General features: G+C 43.0%; 1 protein-coding gene across 4 annotated transcripts in view; it reads right to left on the bottom strand.

Annotated features, from left to right (window-relative positions):
• The window catches only part of LOC107396992 (signal transducer and activator of transcription 5B), a 175,932-nt gene that overhangs the window by 144,403 nt on the left and 12,631 nt on the right, over window positions 1-18,898 (bottom strand). For all 4 annotated transcript variants that reach the window (XR_008560500.2, XM_054736403.2, XM_054736404.2 and 1 more), the window contains exon 3: window positions 6-162. Coding sequence is in view for 3 of the 4 variants with exons in the window: in XM_054736403.2 (XP_054592378.1) it covers window positions 6-162 (157 nt within the window). In the remaining variant the exon portion in view is untranslated. The remainder of the gene's footprint in view (window positions 1-5; window positions 163-18,898) is intronic.

The following is an 18,898-nucleotide window of genomic DNA, read 5'->3' as shown; positions in this document are numbered from 1 at the left end:
GGTACCTTAAGCTGGTTGGCAGAATGACCCAGCTTGATCTTCAGGAGGAATCCATCTTCTCCTTCCTGAAGCTGAGCTTTCCTCAGCAGCTCAGCCACCAGGCTGTCAAGCAGCTGTTTGGCCTTGGCTTCCTCTCCGGGGTTGTCCAAATCAACCGAGTCCCTGAAAAAGAAAACAGGCTGAATGTTTGATCACTGAAGGAGGATTAGGCAATAAGACTTTGTACTTCGAGAGTAAAAAAAAATAATTTCGATGGTCAAAGGGCGTTTATTTGTTTATTTTTACTGTGCTGGTTCCAGTGCCAGGGCTTGATGTAGTGATTTTCGTTAACTAAAGCACTGGTTTCTGGTTTCAGATCGGTGCTTAAGCTAGCAATAGCTCATTTCTGGGCCAGAAATGGTGTTTGCCAAGAACTGCTTTCTCCCATTTAAGAGCAAATTTTCTGTAAATGCAGGTTGAAACTAGGGGTGCACCGAAAACAAAATTCTCAGTCGAAAACCGAAAATTAGGAAACGAAAGCCTAAAGCCGAAACAGTGAAATAAACGATTATGTCAATAATTAGAATCATAGCGTTTATGGCTACGATGAGCGCCAGCCTCACTAAAATCAAGGCATTGCAATAAGTCAATTACAAAACCATGAATATATATTTAGCACTGACGACAATGCACAATATAAATTAAAACTCAAAATAAGGTGTTTCCCTTGACCACACTTGTGCAAATGCAATAATAATAAATTATAAGTGAATAAAATAATTCCTCGATAACGAGGTTAATTAAAGAAGACAACTCCATTCCAGAGCCACGGTTGCAAATATCACCCGTCATGAAGTTATGACTTTACACCAGAAGATAGTGGAGAAGTGTGACTTCAATCTGAGCAACACTTATGGGTGTTTCTATGGAAATTTTCAGAGTTTACAAAGTTTGAAAAGCGCCCCGTCAGGAAACTCCCGACAGAGAAGAGGAGGCGAGAAGGCGAGGAGCAGAGCACACAGAGGGTAATATTATTATATATTAGCTGCAGCTGCTGCAACAGTCTGTGTGCTTCACGAGAGTAGACACGCTTCCAGAGCTTGTTTTACCATGTTCTCCGTGACATGGTGGGTGTAGGACACAGCTAATAGTGACAGACACGTAGAAGACAAAAAGCCGGGCAGACACGGTAGATGTGTTTTGGTATTTTAGGCATTTCGGCCGAAAACCAAATATACACTTTTGGGTTATTTTCAGCCGAAAACTTTTGGTAGCTAAATTTGTTGAATTCCTAGTTGAAACATATCTGTATGGACCCCATGCAGCCCCAGGCTGGAGGACAAGAAGCCAGCACATCCCCGTTGTGTTTATCTATTGGTTGTCAATGAAGAGCTAAATAGCGACAAAATAACACCCATCAGCATGGTTAACATTAGGGCTGGGTAAAAAAATTGACTTCATTGATTTAGGATTGATTTCATTTAAATTTTGTAAAATCGATTAATTAGGCCTAAGATCGGTTTTTCCCCTTGAACCAGAGTTGCCCACCAGCTCATTTTGCTACAAAGACTAGAAATCCCATGGTGCTTTGTGGCGTCAACGTGTCAGTCGAAGCGCCCTCCCTTTCGGTTTACAGTCATTTGCATCTGTGCCAATAGTATCGGCGTCTGCAGCGTTACCCTCCTCAGTCTGGGACGATCTGAAAACACTAATTTTCCTCGGCGCCCAGTTTACTCGGCGCCAGATTTACTCTGCACCAACTTTATTCGGTGCTTTGTCAACTTAGAAGCCCAGAAATGGATTCCAACAGTTCCGTAACCTGTTTGGTGGTCACAGCGGACATAGAAAGCACACCAGCCACCAGACGGATTTCAATTCCAGTGAAGTAACACGCTCAAGTCAGAGTTCGTGGCTGTTGCTGTTTCTATCTGTCCTGCTCGACACATGGGCCCAGCTCAAGCTGCTCAAATGCTCTCCATGTTCAGCAGCACAAACCTGTGAGAGCAACTGTTGTCTGATGAAGATGAACAAAAACACCACAGGAGTCTCACTGATGAACGCCTCCCTCAGCTCCGACAGAGAGAGGTGCAGGTCTCTGCCTTGAACAGGTGAGCAAACGGAGCTTGGATTATTGTGTTTTTATGCACTTTTCTTGCTCCAACGCATGCGAACTCTGTGAACTGCTGTAAGATATTATTGTCAGTTGTGTTTGCCTTATCATGTTTATTACCTTCTTTGTTCTTATTTAGCTGATTTTTGTATTACACTTTGTATGGCATGATTCTTTGGACAAGTTAACAGGATTGAGATTACAATCCGCAATAGACAAATAATTGCAGCACCTCATACTGTGTTCTCACTTCATCGTGTTCATTCTGAAACTTTTATATCTGATCGTAGTGTTTATCACTTGACTTATTTTTCTTGTTTTGATGCTTATCATTTTTTGTCTTGAGTATGATCACCTTTCCTGGGTTTACCCGTTCCCTATTCTTTAAGTCGTGATAGTAGATGGTGACATGTTATGGAAGTGGATAAAATTCCTTATTTGGTTCTGTTTTGTTTTGTTGCTTCCCTTTGTTTTGATTATCCTATTCGGATAAACAGGAGGGAATGTTATGGAAAAATTTATGTTTATTAATTCTTGAACATGGACTCAATTAACTGAATGTAAATGTATTGCTCTATGCCTCTTTGCATGCTCACTTATTCAGACACACACACACACACACACACACACACACACACACACACATTCTTGACTTCCCACACACAGACACAATCTCTATATAAATAAACTCTGAACAGATTTTCAGAGCATTATGACTTGTGCAGTGTGCCACAGTTATAACTGTTTGACTGGTCTGATCATTGTCTCCTTCTCTCTCCAACTACAGGAAATGGGTTATTGATAAACATATTGATAAAATCCATGAAAGTGTGTGTCATTAATATTGTCCACATGCATAATGAAGTTGCCCAGGATGATTATATTTTGAGACTGGGAAGAAAAGTAAGAATAGTAACTAGAGCAGTTTTTGTCCAACAGTGTGGAGCTTATTAATTTGTGGCTTATTTAGTATTAGTTGGCTCAGTGTTGCCTCTTTGTTAGATAGCTACAGCAGGCTGCTGTAGGGTAGTGTATAATGGCTGTAATTCCACTTTCAACCAGTAGGGTAGAGAAGCAGGAAAAAGTTTAGTGTCACTTTAACAATATTGTAACATGAATATTTTGTAGAGAAAAAACAAACCAAATTAAAGCTGCAAGCAGCGTCGTTCGGCCCTCGCAGCTCCGCGCCGCTCCGGCCTGGCCGGCAGCCCGGGGCACCAGGGCACGTCTGGCAGAACAGAAACGTCAACCACCCCGACACCAGAAACCGCAAATGGCCTCCTCGTCCGCACCTCACCCTGACTCAGCATCCCCTCTGAGCTCACCATTAAATTGAATTGTAAGGTTACGGCGTTACGCCAGAATTCGCCATGGCATCAAAGCCCCTCCCTATCTGGAAAGCTATCAGATCTGAATGGTCATTACAGCATCATGAAGACCGTGCATGACCTTAGTGTCATGTTGACTAAATTAGAGGGGACAAATATGGGCATTTCAGCATAAAACAATAGACTTCCTGTATTCAGGGGGCGGGGCTTAGGTGATGTCAGCTGTCCACATTGTCATTGTTTAAAGATATGGTCAATGATCACACAGACAAAGTTCGAAAAAGATCTGATCATGCACATGGGAGTTATTAAGTCAAGTAAAGTAATGGCGAAAGGTCAAAGTTTGAGACTTAGCCACGCCCACACCTTTCAACTTTTGAAAAATCCGACGGTTGAATTTTTTCTCCTATGTCTTAAGAGTAAATAGCAGAAGTTTGAAGGCGATTGGTGAAAAGGGCAACGGAGCATCACTCTCCAAACAACGTGTGCCAAAACAACTAAATCGCGTACTTGGACCAAAATGCCCGACTTCCTGTGCGACTTTGCACTTGGCTCCAAGAGACTTTTTTGTAGGTCCGGAGACACCTCATTAGTGTACCAAATTTCGTAATCCTCAGTCAAAGAATGGCTAGGGGCTGACAGTTTTAATGGTCCTAGGGGGCGCTATTTCAGAAAAATGGCCACGCCCACAAATTTTAGCTGTCCATTTCTATTGGGGGTCAGACTAGGATCACTCACAACAAATTTCGAGGTGATATCTCGATAACTTAAGAAATGAGAGGCAAACGTATTTCCATGGCGTGATGGCGATTTTCGCCATGCTCCCAAAGCCCCGCCTTTTTTCAAAACCTGCCAGTACTGGAGACAAAGTAACCTCAACTTGTCTACTGCTGTTTGCCACAGAATCCTGGTGTTTGGGTAAAAGGAGTCCAGTAGGGAGCTGTGAAAAAAAGAGTGGCGTGGCGACAGGTCAAAGTTTGAGGCTTAGCCACGCCCACATCTTTCAACTTTTGAAAAATCCGACGGTTGAATTTTTTCCCCTATGTCTTAAGAGTATATAGCAGAAGTTTGAAGGAGATTGGTGAAAAAGGCGACGGAGCATCACTCTCCAAACAACGTGTGCGAAAACCACTAAATCGCGCACTTGGACCAAAATGGCCGACTTCCTGTGCGACTTTGCGCTTGGCTCCAAGAGACTTTTTTGTAGGTCCTGAGACACCACATTAGTGTACCAAATTTCGTAATCCTCAGTCAAAGCATAGCTTGGGGCTATTAGTTTAAATGGTCCTAGGGGGCGCTATTTAAGAAAATAGGCCACGCCCACTAAATTCAGATATCTATGTCGCTTGGGGGTCAGACTAGGATCACGCACCAGAAGTTTCGTAGCAATATCACGATAACTGAAGAAATGAGAGGCAAACATACTTCCATGGCGTGATGGCGATTTTCGCCATGCTCCTGAAGCCCCGCCTTTTTTTGAAACCTGCCAGTACTGGATACCAAGTGACCTCAAGTTGTCTACTGCTGTTTGCCAGAGATTCCTGCTGATTGGGTAAAAGGAGTCCAGTAGGGAGCTGTGAAAAAATGAGTGGCGTGGCGACAGGTCAAAGTTTGAGGCTTAGCCACGCCCACACCGTTAAACTTTTGAAAAATCCGACGGTTGAATTTTTTCCTCTTTGTCTTAAGAGTATATAGCAGAAGTTTGAAGGTGATTGGTGAAAAGGGCGACGGAGCATCACTCTCCAAACAACGTGTGTGAAAACCACTAAATCGCGCACTTGGACCAAAATGGCTGACTTCCTGTGCGACTTTGCACTTGGCTCCAAGAGACTTTTTTGTAGGTCCTGAGACACCACATTAGTGTACCAAATTTCGTAATCCTCAGTCAAAGCATGGCTTGGGGCTGACAGTTTTAATGGTCCTAGGGGGCGCTAATACAGAAAATAGGCCACGCCCACAAACTTAAGCTGACCTTTTCTATTGGGGGTCAGACTAGGATCACTCACAACAATGGTCGAGGTGATATCACGATAAATGAAGAAATGAGAGGCAAACGTATTTCCATGGCGTGATGGCGATTTTCGCCATGCTCCCAAAGCCCCGCCTTTTTTCAAAACCTGCCAGTACTGGAGACAAAGTAACCTCAACTTGTCAGCTGCTATTTACCAGAGATTCCAGGTGATTGGGTAAAAGGAGTCCAATAGGGAGCTGTGAAAAAAAGAGTGGCGTGGCGAAAGGTCAAAGTTTGAGGCTTAGCCACGCCCACACCTTTATACTTATTTAAAATCCGACGGTTGAATTTTTTCCTCTATGTCTTAAGAGTATATAGCAGAAGCTCGAAGGCGATTGGTGAAAAGGGCGACGGAGCATCACTCTCCAAACAACGTGTGTGAAAACCACTAAATCGCGCACTTGGACCAAAATGGCTGACTTCCTGTGCGACTTTGCACTTGGCTCCAAGAGACTTTTTTGTAGGTCCTGAGACACCACATTAGTGTACCAAATTTCGTAATCCTCAGTCAAAGCATGGCTTGGGGCTGACAGTTTTAATGGTCCTAGGGGGCGCTAATACAGAAAATAGGCCACGCCCACAAACTTAAGCTGACCTTTTCTATTGGGGGTCAGACTAGGATCACTCACAACAATGGTCGAGGTGATATCACGATAAATGAAGAAATGAGAGGCAAACGTATTTCCATGGCGTGATGGCGAATTTCGCCATGCTCCCAAAGCCCCGCCTTTTTTCAAAACCTTCCAGTACTGGAGACCAAGTGACCTCAACTTGCCTGCTGCTATTTACCAGAGATTCCTGGTGATTGGGTAAAAGGAGTCCAATAAGGAGCTGTGAAAAAAAGAGTGGCGTGGCGAAAGGTCAAAGTTTGAGGCTTAGCCACGCCCACACCTTTATACTTATTTAAAATCCGACGGTTGAATTTTTTCCTCTATGTCTTAAGACTATATAGCAGAAGTTTGAAAGTGATTGGTGAAAAGGGCGACGGAGTATCACTCTCCAAACAACGTGTGTGAAAACCACTAAATCGCGCACTTGGACCAAAATGGCCGACTTCCTGTGCGACTTTGCACTTGGCTCCAAGAGACTTTTTTGTAGGTCCTGAGACACCACATTAGTGTACCAAATTTCGTAATCCTCAGTCAAAGCATGGCTTGGGGCTGACAGTTTTAATGGTCCTAGGGGGCGCTATTTCAGAAAATAGGCCACGCCCACCAGATGTTCACATTAGATCTTTTGGGGGGCCGGACTAGGATCACTCACAAGAAGTTTCGTGACGATATCTTTGGAAATGACGAAATGGGAGGCAAACGTAAGGCCACGGCGGTACGCCTGAATTCGCCGCGCCGCCACAGCCCCGCCCTCTGCCGAAAACTCCCATAAAGTGACGCCAAGCAACCCCCACTTGTCTTGAGTTACCAGCTACAAATTTGTGGTGATTAAGTGAAATGGGGCAATTTGGGACCTTTCACAGTAAAACTTGATCTTTTTGGTCCTGAGGGGGCGGGGCTTGTGTGATGTCATCATCCGACCATTCAATTAACTTTGTGGGTGGATGACGAATGACCACAGAAAGTTTGGTAACTCTATTCTATTCAGTTATGAAGTTATAGCAATTTAAATATTTTTGGCGAGTAGTCAAACTTCGAGGCCTGGCCCCGCCCCTTCAACATATACGAAAACTCAGAATTCTCATCTCATTTTGTTCGCCCATCCCTTCTTAGCAATTTTACACAATTTTTGAGACGATCGTGCGAAAAATGATCGAGCAATCCAATCAGCAACGGACCCTAAAAACGGCAAAAACGGCAAAAAATCGCCATTTCAACCCAAAATGGCCGACTTCCTGTTTGATATTGACCATGCTTGCAAGAGACTTTTCTGTGCGGACTATTGAGTACTACAAGTGTACCAAATTTCATAACTGTACGATAAACTAAGCTTTATGGAGAGGGTTTTTTTTCACTTTCTAGGGGGCGCTGTTCAGTCATTTTCTGTGCGATTTTTTTGGGACCTTTAAAATATCAAATTTTTCACCAGGCCTGACAAGTTTGCAAAATATTGTGAGTTTTGGGGTATGCTAAGGTCCCCAAAAAGCCGTTCAAAGGGGCACGAGAATAACAAAAAATAATAATAAAGAAAAATAATAAACAGAGCAAAAACAAGAGGCCTTCGCAGCGCTTTCGCTGCTCGGGCCTAATTAATGAGGTGGTTTTCTCGCATTTGTCTGAAAAACTCAGCTAATAACACTCTGAAACCAAGGAGGTCAGTCTCACCAAACCGCTGCACTTCCCCAGGTTTTCCACTCGTTATACACACTCATACATTCATCAGCAGAACACCACTGGTATGAGAGGTTCTCTGCTCAGTAATATCAGAGAAGGTGCAAGTTCATATGTTGTGTTGCTCACTCACTCTCACACTCACTCATTCACACACTCACACACACCTTAATCAACATTGTTTTGTTTAACTGTGTGGGGAAAAATGCCAACAACGTTAGGAAAAAATCAGTTCAATCAAATTAAAATAAAAAAATTTTAAAAAGTTGTGTCTGGTTCTAGTATTTCATATGTCCTAGTTCCTACTGCATGAGTTCAGATGTATTAATCCATGCACTTAAACATTAATGTTCTGATTTTATTGAAAAATTTGTTCTGTAATAGTTCCTTTACTATTGTGATCAAACATATTTAATCTCAATTCTGAGGCTGCTCTGTAAATAGTTTTCGAATAAACAATACACATAGCAACTTCTGATCAATCCATATTAATTTCAGATTTAAAATAATGTATAGAGCTCCGGACATCACGTGACTCTCAGAGAGTAGACACCATGTTGGCAGGCAACAAATGTAAACAAAATGAACGGGAACGGCTTGGATTTTACTTCGTCGGAGTTTACTTCACACTTTAAAACCGAAGAAATCGTTTTATATAGTCAGAAATTAAATAGACTAAACATCTCCGACCCTTACCGTGCCCCTGGGATACTTTTTAAGAACACCAGAAGCTGTCGGAGCGGACTTCTTACCGGACCTGGCCGGGGAACCCCTTGGGATTCCCCGGAGGAGCTGGCCCAAGTGGCTGGGGAGAGGGAAGTCTGGGCCTCTCGATGCTACTGCCCCCGCAACCCGACTCCAGATAAGCGGATGAAAATGGATGGATGGATGGACACATATAGATTTACATGTAAGTAGTATAAATAGAGTGCTGTGCTGTTTGAATGTATAAACTGAACGCCAAGAGAAATCACTAGTCTGATTTTTTTTCCGTGAATAGAATAAACATGTCAGGCAGGAGCGTCTCAGGATCTGTCTGAGATCTGTCTCGGTGAGACAGATAATAGCAATCCAAAGTGTTTTTTATGTGTGATCTGACAATTGATCAACCATTGCTTAAAAATTAAATACAGCTTAGCCGGTTAATTGCTGTGATCATAAAACACGTAAACGGCAGCACGCAGAACTCACGAGGCAATGTTTTACGTGATGTTTACTTGTTGCTATGAGTAATAAGACAGAAAAAGCCACGCCAAAATAAGTTTAGGAAGCCCACTAAGAATCGTAATAAAAGCATTTAAAATAAACACCATACACAGTTGAGGAAACGTTGGTTTAAGTACCTGATATGAAGCGGTCGCTGCATAAGCAAAAACATTTACTCTCGGGATCCCACAGTTTCATTTTAGCCCGGTCACTAGCTCGTTTTATTACAATGATCCAACGTTTGCGGCGCTCCGGATCTTGGGGAATCCTGTAGATGGCTCATTCCTTATGTCATCCGCGTCTGTTCTGCATCCTGGGGCACAACAGGAATCTACCATATTTCCCGTTGGATTGAGTTTTCTGACAATAACAAATAGTCCAGCTGCATGCTTCTGCCTGCCAATATGGCGCCGTTTCGATTTGAACTGTTGCATGCTGGGAGATGTGACGTCAATTTCCGGAGCTCTATTGATGTAAACCACACCCACTAATTTCCAAATAATAAATAAGAGGTGCATTCATCTGCGTATCTCCTTTGATCCACATTAGCAATATTTTCAGCATCAGAAAAATGACGCAAAGAAACAGATTCCTGCATTTGTTAGTAATTGTATTTATTAGGTGCATCTGACCTGTTCTATTTTTCTCTGAAATGAGATCAAATCAGTGCTTCTATGGGTTGTCTCCTCTCTGCACTAGAAAAATGTACTTTATTATAATGTTCACTGTAATGCATCTTGATGTTCTTAACAAATAAATTAAATCAAAGATATTGGTCAGTAATGCCAAATATGTAAATTTGTGTTTCAGTCATTTTTATACTGGCTTCAAAATACTTCATTAAATCTACTAAGCAGGGGTGTAGAACGTTTTTAATAGGGCCAGCCCAGTAATGATCCTGGACCAAAATAAAGGGGGCAGAAAGTCAAATAAAGGGGTGCAAAAGGAAATGTTTTTCCAGACGCCAAGAAAAATGAAATGCCAAATCCCCCCTGCATAGTGTCACTGAGACAGGGCCACTGCTAGGTTTTTGGAGACCCTAAGCTCGATTTTCTGACTAACATGTCGCCAAAGCTCAACTAAGATGTGTATGTCAGTAACCTGCCATTACTAGAGCTAGTCTCTGCTTAGTAGCACCGGAATCCAATCCAATCCAATTTTATTTATAAAGCGCATTCACAAGGCATTACAACCAAACAAGGCGCTGTACACTAAAAATGTTAGTTAATTAAACCGGCGTTATACAAACATGTCGAACACAGATAAAAGATGAAAAGGAAATACAACAAAATTCCCAAAAACTAACAGCTAAAAATCAATAAGACACAGGGAGAATAAAAAATTAGAAAAACATAAAAAATAAAAAAAGAACCTCAATAGTACGGAAGTTGATATTGTAAAGTCCATTTTTAAACAGTGCAGATGTAAGTGATGGTCCATAATTATGTGGTATAAGCTAGGTTGAAGTAGTGAGTTTTCAGGCGTGATTTAAAAATGCTAGCTGTTGGTGCTAGCCTCACTAGCAGTGGTAATGCGTTCCACAGCTTCGGTGCACAGACAGAGAAAGCCCTTTCTCCACGGCTTTTTAAACGTGCATTGGGAACAGCTAGGAGGAGCTTATCTTCAGACCTGAGAGCTCGCGGCGGGTTGTAGTAATGGACAAGTTCACACAGATATGGAGGAGCTTGATGGTTCAAGGATTTGTAAGTCAGAAGCAAAATTTTGAAGTTTATCCTGAACTGCACAGGCAACCAGTGGAGAGATTTCAGAATTGGAGAAATGTGTTGTCTTCTGTCAGCTCCAGTCAGCAACCTAGCCCTGAATTCTGGACCAGCTGAAGTCTAGAGAGAGCTGCTTTACTGATGCCGTATAAGCAGGAGTTAGAGTAATCCAGCCTTGAGGTGATAAAAGTGTGGACCACCGATTTCAGAAGACGTACACTCAGGATGTGCTTTAGTTTTGAGATGCGTCTTAGTTGGTAAAAACATGATTTAACTGTGTTATTGACCTGGGCATCCATCTTCAGAGCCTGGTCCATTTTTACTCCAAGGTTGGAGATTACAGAGGATACATTAGGTGAGAGATAGTTGAGGGCAGGTTGATGAGTAGCCGTGGTACTGTTAGGACTGAAAACGATTAAGTCAGTTTTGGAGTCAATAAGATGGAGGAAGTTGTCAGCTAGCCATTGCTTGACCTCAAGGATACAATCAGACAGAACTTTCGTTGATTGAGTTGGCTTAAATGAAAAGTAGATTTGACAGTCGTCAGCGTAAAGATGGTAAGAGACAGCGTGCTTTCTGAAAATGGCTCCTAAGGGCAGTATATAGAGGTTGAACAGTAACGGGCCGAGAATTGAACCTTGTGGGACACCCCAACGCAGAGGCTGTGACTCGGATGAACAGCCATCCAGCATGACCCTAGCAGACCTGTTACAAAAGTATGACCTAAACCAATCCAGGGCTGTGCCTGAAATGCCAGCCCAAGTGTGAAGTCTTGTGATCAAAATGTCATGATCGATCGTGTCGAATGCTGCAGATAGATCCAAAAGTACCAGAACCACAAGGAAACCTGAGTCTAAAGCCAGAAAAATGTCATTAAACACCCGAACGTGAGCAGTTTCAGTGCTGTGCTGTTGTCTAAAACCAGACTGACAGGTGTCCATTACCTGATATTCATTTAGATGTTTCATCAACTGTGCATAGACTATTTTCTCAAGGACCTTAGATAAAAACGGTAATTTGGAAATTGGTCGTAGATTAGAGTAATCGGTGGGATCAAGGCCGGGTTTTTTAAGGATTGGTTGTAGAACAGCGTGTTTAAAGGCACGAGGAACTTCAGCCAATGTCAAGCTACTATTTATAATGCCTAGCACGCTATGGCTAACTAAAGGAAACACCTCTTTCAGGAGTCGAGGTGGGATAACATCATCTGGGGAGCCAGAGGGTTTCATGGCTGCAACAGTTTTTTCTAGACAGGCCAAAGAGATGGGCTGAAAGCTTTGAAGTTGCACATAAGAGGGGGTAAATGAATCAGGAACATGGTTGGTTTGGTGAATCTGAGCTCTGATTACAGTAATCTTATTTAAGAAAAACTGCAGGATTTGGCTACACAAGTCATTGGACACAGAGGAAAATAGTTTTTGAACTGGGGAAAGCACTGCATTTATGGTTTTATATAACACACCTTGATTATTTGAATTAGCCGTGACAATGCTAGCAAAGAGTCGATTTCTCGCGCCTCTGACTGCTCTTTGGTACTGAGACCAAGCCTCTCTCATGGCCTCGAAGGATACAGTAAGCCTGTCTTTTATCCATTTACGTTCCAGTCTCCTGCAATTTTGCCTCAAGGAACGAGTTTGTTCGTTCAGCCATGGGTCTGGCTTGGATTTCTTTCGACTTGATTTAAATGGAGCGACAATATCCATAGCAGCCAGGCAGGATGAATCAAGCACACAAAGTGATCCCTCAAATACAGAAGATGCGTCAGTAGAATCATATGGAGCTGAGTTCAGAGTAAGAACAGAGGCAAAATCTGCAGCAGTATTGGGTGTGATTATGCGAGAGAAGCTGGGACGGAAATATTCAATACGAGGGGCATAGTCGAATTTCAAGTTAAACAAGACTGGTGAGTGATCTGAAAGTCGCAGGTAAAATGCCAAGATCACAAATTTCCAGCTCATGACAGAAAACCAGGTCAAGTGTGTGTTTATGTCCATGTGTGGGGCCATTAACACGTTGGGAGAAGCTAAAAGAGTCAATGAGATCTAGGAAATCCCTTACCAAAGGTTTGTCAGGGCAGCAGATGTGAATATTAAAATCACCAAGCAGGAGTATTTTTCCGTATCTACAGGAGACTTCAGCCAGAAAAGCTGCAAATTCGTTAAGAAAAACCTTATTGTAAGGTGGTGGGCGGTAAATGAGAGCACATAACAATGTAGGAGAAGGACCCAATTCAAATTTGCTCAATTCAAAGGATAATGGAGTTGACTGAGGGGTAATCGGTGTGCAGATAAGATCTGATTTAAATACAGTCAAAAGACCTCCGCCCCTGCGATGTGCTCTTGGAATGTTAATGAAGGAGCATCCAGGAGGTAACAGTTTGACTATTGCGGCCGAATCCCCATGGGTGATCCATGATTCAGTGGCGCATAAAACATCCAGGCTATTGTTCTGGAAGAATTCCTTCAAAATAAAAGTTTTATTTCCAACCGATCTGGCGTTGATCAGCGCAAAGCGAGTCGACTGAGTATCCGATTGTAGGGAAAGTCCGTTTCTATCAGATCTTGCAACATACAGGAGGTTGGCGGGATTTCTTCCCCGCTGAATAAGCCGGGCAGAACGAGAGCAGCCGAAACGCGCGTGGGCACCCATCCGGCGAATCATCCTCACATTCCACGCGCTCATGCAGCTCCCCGCTCCGAGAGCTCCCAGCCGGCAGGACATCCTCGTTTCAGACGCATCCATGGAACATTCAGCCCCGTGTGCTCCCGGTAGCAGCGAGATCGGCCCAACACGGTTGAGATGACGCTGGATCCGCCACATCACAGCCGCGGAGCAGCGCACCGATATGGCCTCGCCGCACCGGATCCTTCGGAGCTGAACGAAGAAGCCGCCTCGTTTCCCCCGTTTCCTTCTCCACGGTCTCCGAGGCAGCGGCAAACCAACAGGCATCACAAGCCCGAAGGCTTGGCTAATATCAGTCTCCAGCGGCGGTGGGAAAGCATGGGGCCCTAAAGTTAGGTTAGCGTCAGTCTCCAGCGGCGGTGGAAAAGGGGGTCCCGCATTAGAATACTGGAGGTTGTCCATTCTAGACCGGATCGAGAGCAGGAAGTCCCGATCATACGCCAGCAGAGAATTAGCACTATATATCAAACAAACCAAAAAATAGAGAAAACAAAAAAGGTCGGGAGCCGAGCAGACACGCAGCCGACCAAGGGCGCCATCTTACTCCGACCTCCGGAATATTTACAAGCCTCAACACAGAAGCTCAGACTACAACTAATCCACCTGCCAGGCTGCCCAGGTAGCTAATACAGACGAATTACCAGCAAGGGATGTACGGGCGTCATCTCTCTGTTTTCTTTTCTCAGCTCCAGATTCGTGTTGTCTCATCATCGGCCCTTCAGCAGCGCCGCAAGGTATCAAATAAAAACACTGCAGTGAAGCTAAACCTTTAGGCTGTACCATTACTCTGCGGGTGCGAGGGGGGAGGGGGTAATGTTTGTAAATTATAAGAATAGCTATTTTGCCCAAATTTTGACTGACAGGCTACATAATTAAGAAAACGCTCAAGGGCTCAAACGGCAGGCGACTAATTTGTATGTTTTCTGAGCAATATGCTACTGTAATAATAACTCAACTCTGTAATAATGTTTTGGGGCCTCAGGATGTGCTGAAGAGGAAGCAGACAGATAAATTAAATGTTAACATTTCCAGTAGCTTACTACTGAACATGTTAATGAAATACATTAAAACTTACTGATCAAAGAATATATTTAGATATGTCATGTTGACTAAAAACTTACTGATCAAAGAATATATTTAGATATGTCATGTTGACTAAAATGAGTGATATTAATACGAACCTAAAATGTTACTGAAATGTAGTAAACTTTCGTTCATAAAATATCTAACAATAAATATCAGAAGGGAAACTGGGAACTAGACAACACCAGTTTTATATCAAGAGTCTGACATTTCAGCCTCATCATTCTGTAGTTTTATTTCATATATTTAGCAGCAGACCATGGTCTTGTTGCACTTGAAACATGTCAAATGGAATATTCCACTAATCAGCTGATTCAATAATATTCAAATACTAAAATAGCTGCAGTCCTATTTTATACCTTTAACAGAAAAACAAACAAGAAGTCACAAAAACACAACCTGCACCAAACCCAGAAGGTTTATAAATACATCACGGTGGTGTTGTACTCGAACACGTTCATCTAACAATCATTTAGCTCCAGATCTCCACGGAGCTAAAGCCTTAGCTAAACATCCTGTTAACCATACAGTTTATAAAAGTAGAACACCAAACGCGACTATCATACACAGGAGTGATAGGCGTGGTGTCTACTCTTCTACGTCTACGCCGTTGAGGATGGACCTCTGTAATGAACACATCTACATTCAATTGAATGAAAGAAAATGTTCTTTTTGAAATGACACCGACAAGCATGTCTGAAGATATTTCAGGATCAGCTTTATTGTCAAGTATGTGAGTTAGACTCACGCTACCAGGAATCTGCTCTGGTGGATGTTATTGTGTTTAATTATATGTACTACTGGTGTGTGTCCGTGTCTTTAAGTAATTGTAAGATTTACTTTTGGTTTTTAGAGATTATAACAATTTTTTTATGCTGGTGCTACAACATTTTGTTCTGTGCTACAAAAACCTACAACCAACCTCATAGCACCAGTTCTATAAGCTAAAAATGTTAACGGACAGCCCTGGATGGGTCTGAAGCTGCTATGGAGAGAGGGGTCGAGACTCGGTTTTTTAAGAAGCGGGTGGATTACAGCGTTCTTAAAGTAAGCAGGGACCTGACCAGAGACCAGAGAAGCATTAATTATAGAGAGCACGCTGGGACCGATGGACTGAAAAGCACTTTTAAACAAAGATGAGGGTAAGATGTGGAGGGGGCATGCAGAGGTCTTCATAGAGTTAACTAGTTTGGTTAACTCAGGCAAAGAAACAGGAGCAAAGCTATCTAGGATGATGGGCCTGGTTGGAGTCGGGAGAGGCAGCGATAAGGCTGAAGGAGAGATGCTAGATCTAACCTTATTGACTTTGTCCACAAAGAAAGACAGAAAGTTCTCACAGTCTGCAACAGAGTGGATGGAGGCTGTAGGAGAGGCAGGAGAGACGATGCTGCTGATGGTGTTAAACAGCACCTTGGGGTTCCCTTTGCTCTGGGACACCAGGTTGGAGAAATAGGAAACCCTGTCGTCTCTGACTGCAGTTATAGACTGGAGCTTAAGCTGAAGACATAACACAACAATTTGGTTGTTTGCTCGTCGACAAGCCTAGCACACAATGCTCCCTGTTTATTGGTGGATAACAGAGGTCATGGTTTACCTTACACTTCACACACACCTGCTTAGACTCTATCAAAACCTGGATGGTGGGAGCTTTCTTCAGCTGAATGAAGATAAGACTGAGATCCTCATCTGTGCCCCAGACAAGCTGGTTCCCAAAGTCAGAGACTCTCTTGGTCAGCTTGCTTCCCACACCAAACCTTCTGTCAGGAATCTTGGTGTGACCTTTGACCCAGCTCTCACCCTGGATTCTCATGTCAGTTCTCTTGTTGGCTCTTCCTTCTTCCATCTCAGGAACGTTGCTAAGCTGAGTCCCATTCTGTCCCGCTCTGAACTTGAGACAGTTCTCCACACCTTCATCTCCTCACGCTTAGACTACTGTAACTCTCTTTTCACGTGTCTGAGCAGAACCTCCCTGAACCGTCTACAGGTGGTTCAGAACGCCTGTGCTCGGCTTCTGACCAAGTCCTCCAAACACACCCACATCACCCCGCTTCTCCTCCAGCTTCACTGGCTGCCAGTCAACTTCAGGGTTCATTTCAAGATCCTGGTTCTGGTCTATAGGGCCTTACATGGACAAGCACCATCTTACATTGGTGATCTTCTCAGTCCCTACACCCCCAGCAGGTCCCTGAGGTCCGGTCACCAAAGCCTACTGGTTGTGCAGCACCAGGCTAAAGGTCAAAGGTGACAGATCATCTGCTGCTGTGGCCCCCAGACTCTGGACCTCTCTCCCCCTGAGCCTGAGATCAGTGGACTCAGTGGTCTCCTTCAAAAAGCAGCTGAAGACTCACTTGTTCAAGCTGGCTTTTGTATGACCTTCTTCACCTCTCTCTCTTTATTCTGCTCTCCCCACCTATTCCACCTTCCTCAGGATCCACTGGTTTCCCTCTTTCCTGTTCACTCTCTCTCTTTCTTAACATTTTTAATCACAATTGTCTATTTTTGCTTATTTTAAAGATGTTTTTGAAATATTTTTTTATATTGAAAATGTCTTGTTTTTGTGAAGGGCCTTGTGATTTTTATCTTGAGAGGTGCTGTAGAAACGGTTGCCTTCTTTCTTTCAGTGAAAACCACTACTGCAGCAGATGAGCGGCGAGAGTGTAACGGACTATGTTTTGGGAGGGGACCACTTGTGAGACTTTGAGTGATGGGCTGCTCATAGCAATGGTTTTGAAGGGTCTACCTGAATCGTTCAAGCCTTTTGTAATCCACATTACCCAAAGCGATGATGATAAAAATTTCTCCGAATTCCAAAGAAAACTGAGAAGTTATGAAGAGACTGAGAAACTGCGTGTGGCAGCCGCCACAGATGATAGTGTCATGAAAGCACGGATGCATCTAAGGGCCAAGCATCTGAGGGCAAAATATACACAACCAAGTGCGAATGAGCGGAGCGCTGGAGACAGAGGCTTGATTTGTTTTAAATGTGGTCAAAAAGGACACAGAGCCCAAGTGTGTGATCGCAAAAAGTGGTGTAGTTACTGCAGAACCACTAAGCACCAGACCGAATGAAGCACGGAAAGCTGCTGATGACGACTACGATGGAAAGCAATATGCATTCAGACTAGGGCCCGACCGATATGCTTTTTTTGGGACCGATACCGATATAAAACTTTTAACAAAGGCCGATAGCCGATATAATGGCCGATAAATCTCCCTCACAAAAAATAAATACAAATGTTCTTAAGATTAAACCCTTCACTCTCTGCCTTTTTGATGCTAACTTATTTCTATATTACACACCAAACCGTCTCAATAACTCACTAGGGTTTCCAAGTAATGCAAATAAGATTTATTTAGCAATCTCAAAAGCAACAGAACACACAAACTACTACTGTAGATGAGCAGATGCTGCAGATGACATCACCGGATGGATCTTTAGTGAAGTAGGCCCACACCTTACTGCGACCCTCTTTTTCCATCTGTAACAAGATAATCAGCATAAAAGTACAGTTATATATCTGTTGATACCAAGACAAAGTAAAATACATTAAATGTGGCATTTTTATACTTAAAGTTTAAAAATTATCATGTAAATAAATGATATCAGACTTTGTGGCTCAAAACCAATGGCTCTGTTGTTGTTTGGTTCCCCAGCTGTTAAGAGCAGAGGAATTTGAGAATATTCCAGAATGTCTACCAGAAAAAGGCCAACGTTACCTACTTACTGCCCTGCATGACTAAAGGGGAAGCAGCGTGAGCTCTGCATAGAGCGTAATGCTGCGGCAGTTTTACTTTATTTTTTCAGGTTAACTTTTCAATACGAGGCCACGAGGCACACAATAAACGTAGGAAGCATGATGAGGGGAAACATACTTTTGTCATTGCTTATTTTACTGTTCAACTTACCACTGACACAAGGAATATGCTTAAAACTGAAGACTCACCTCCTACTTCCTCATCACCGTCTCGTCTCTGCTGGACTCTGCTGCATGTGTGCTGTGACGGTGGCTCCACCCCCCGAGGAGTGGAGCCACACAACATGAGTTCATAAAGCTGGCGCCATCTGCTGGATAGGTGCTCAATTATGGCAAAAATAATAATCACGATTATGGTGACTGAAATTGAGATCTCGATTATTTAAGACAATTTATGTTGATTTTATTTGTTTTTATTCTGTCATAAAATTGTTCAGGGCACAATCAGGACAAAAATAAATAAATAAACAAGATGATCACTAAAAGAACTCCTGATTCCCAGTATAAAAAGACCAATATACTTACAGCTCATAGTCTATGACCCAAGGGCTATAGACCTTGGTTTAACTCATTTAAGTCTAACCAGCACAGACCCAAATACCAATATCTTGCAAATACTGACAGCAAGAATTATACAGTGGCATTTATAACAAATACATGCAAATAAATTGATGTTCACAAAATGTTGCATAATATGTATTGAGTCATGTCAAGGTGCTGTAGGAGAGTTCACTAGCACCG

This window comes from Nothobranchius furzeri, chromosome 16 (assembly GCF_043380555.1).
Source record: "Nothobranchius furzeri strain GRZ-AD chromosome 16, NfurGRZ-RIMD1, whole genome shotgun sequence".
In the NCBI taxonomy this organism is placed as follows: domain Eukaryota; kingdom Metazoa; phylum Chordata; class Actinopteri; order Cyprinodontiformes; family Nothobranchiidae; genus Nothobranchius; species Nothobranchius furzeri.
Note: the sequence above shows the minus strand (reverse complement) of the source record. Positions and strands in the feature narration are given on the sequence as shown.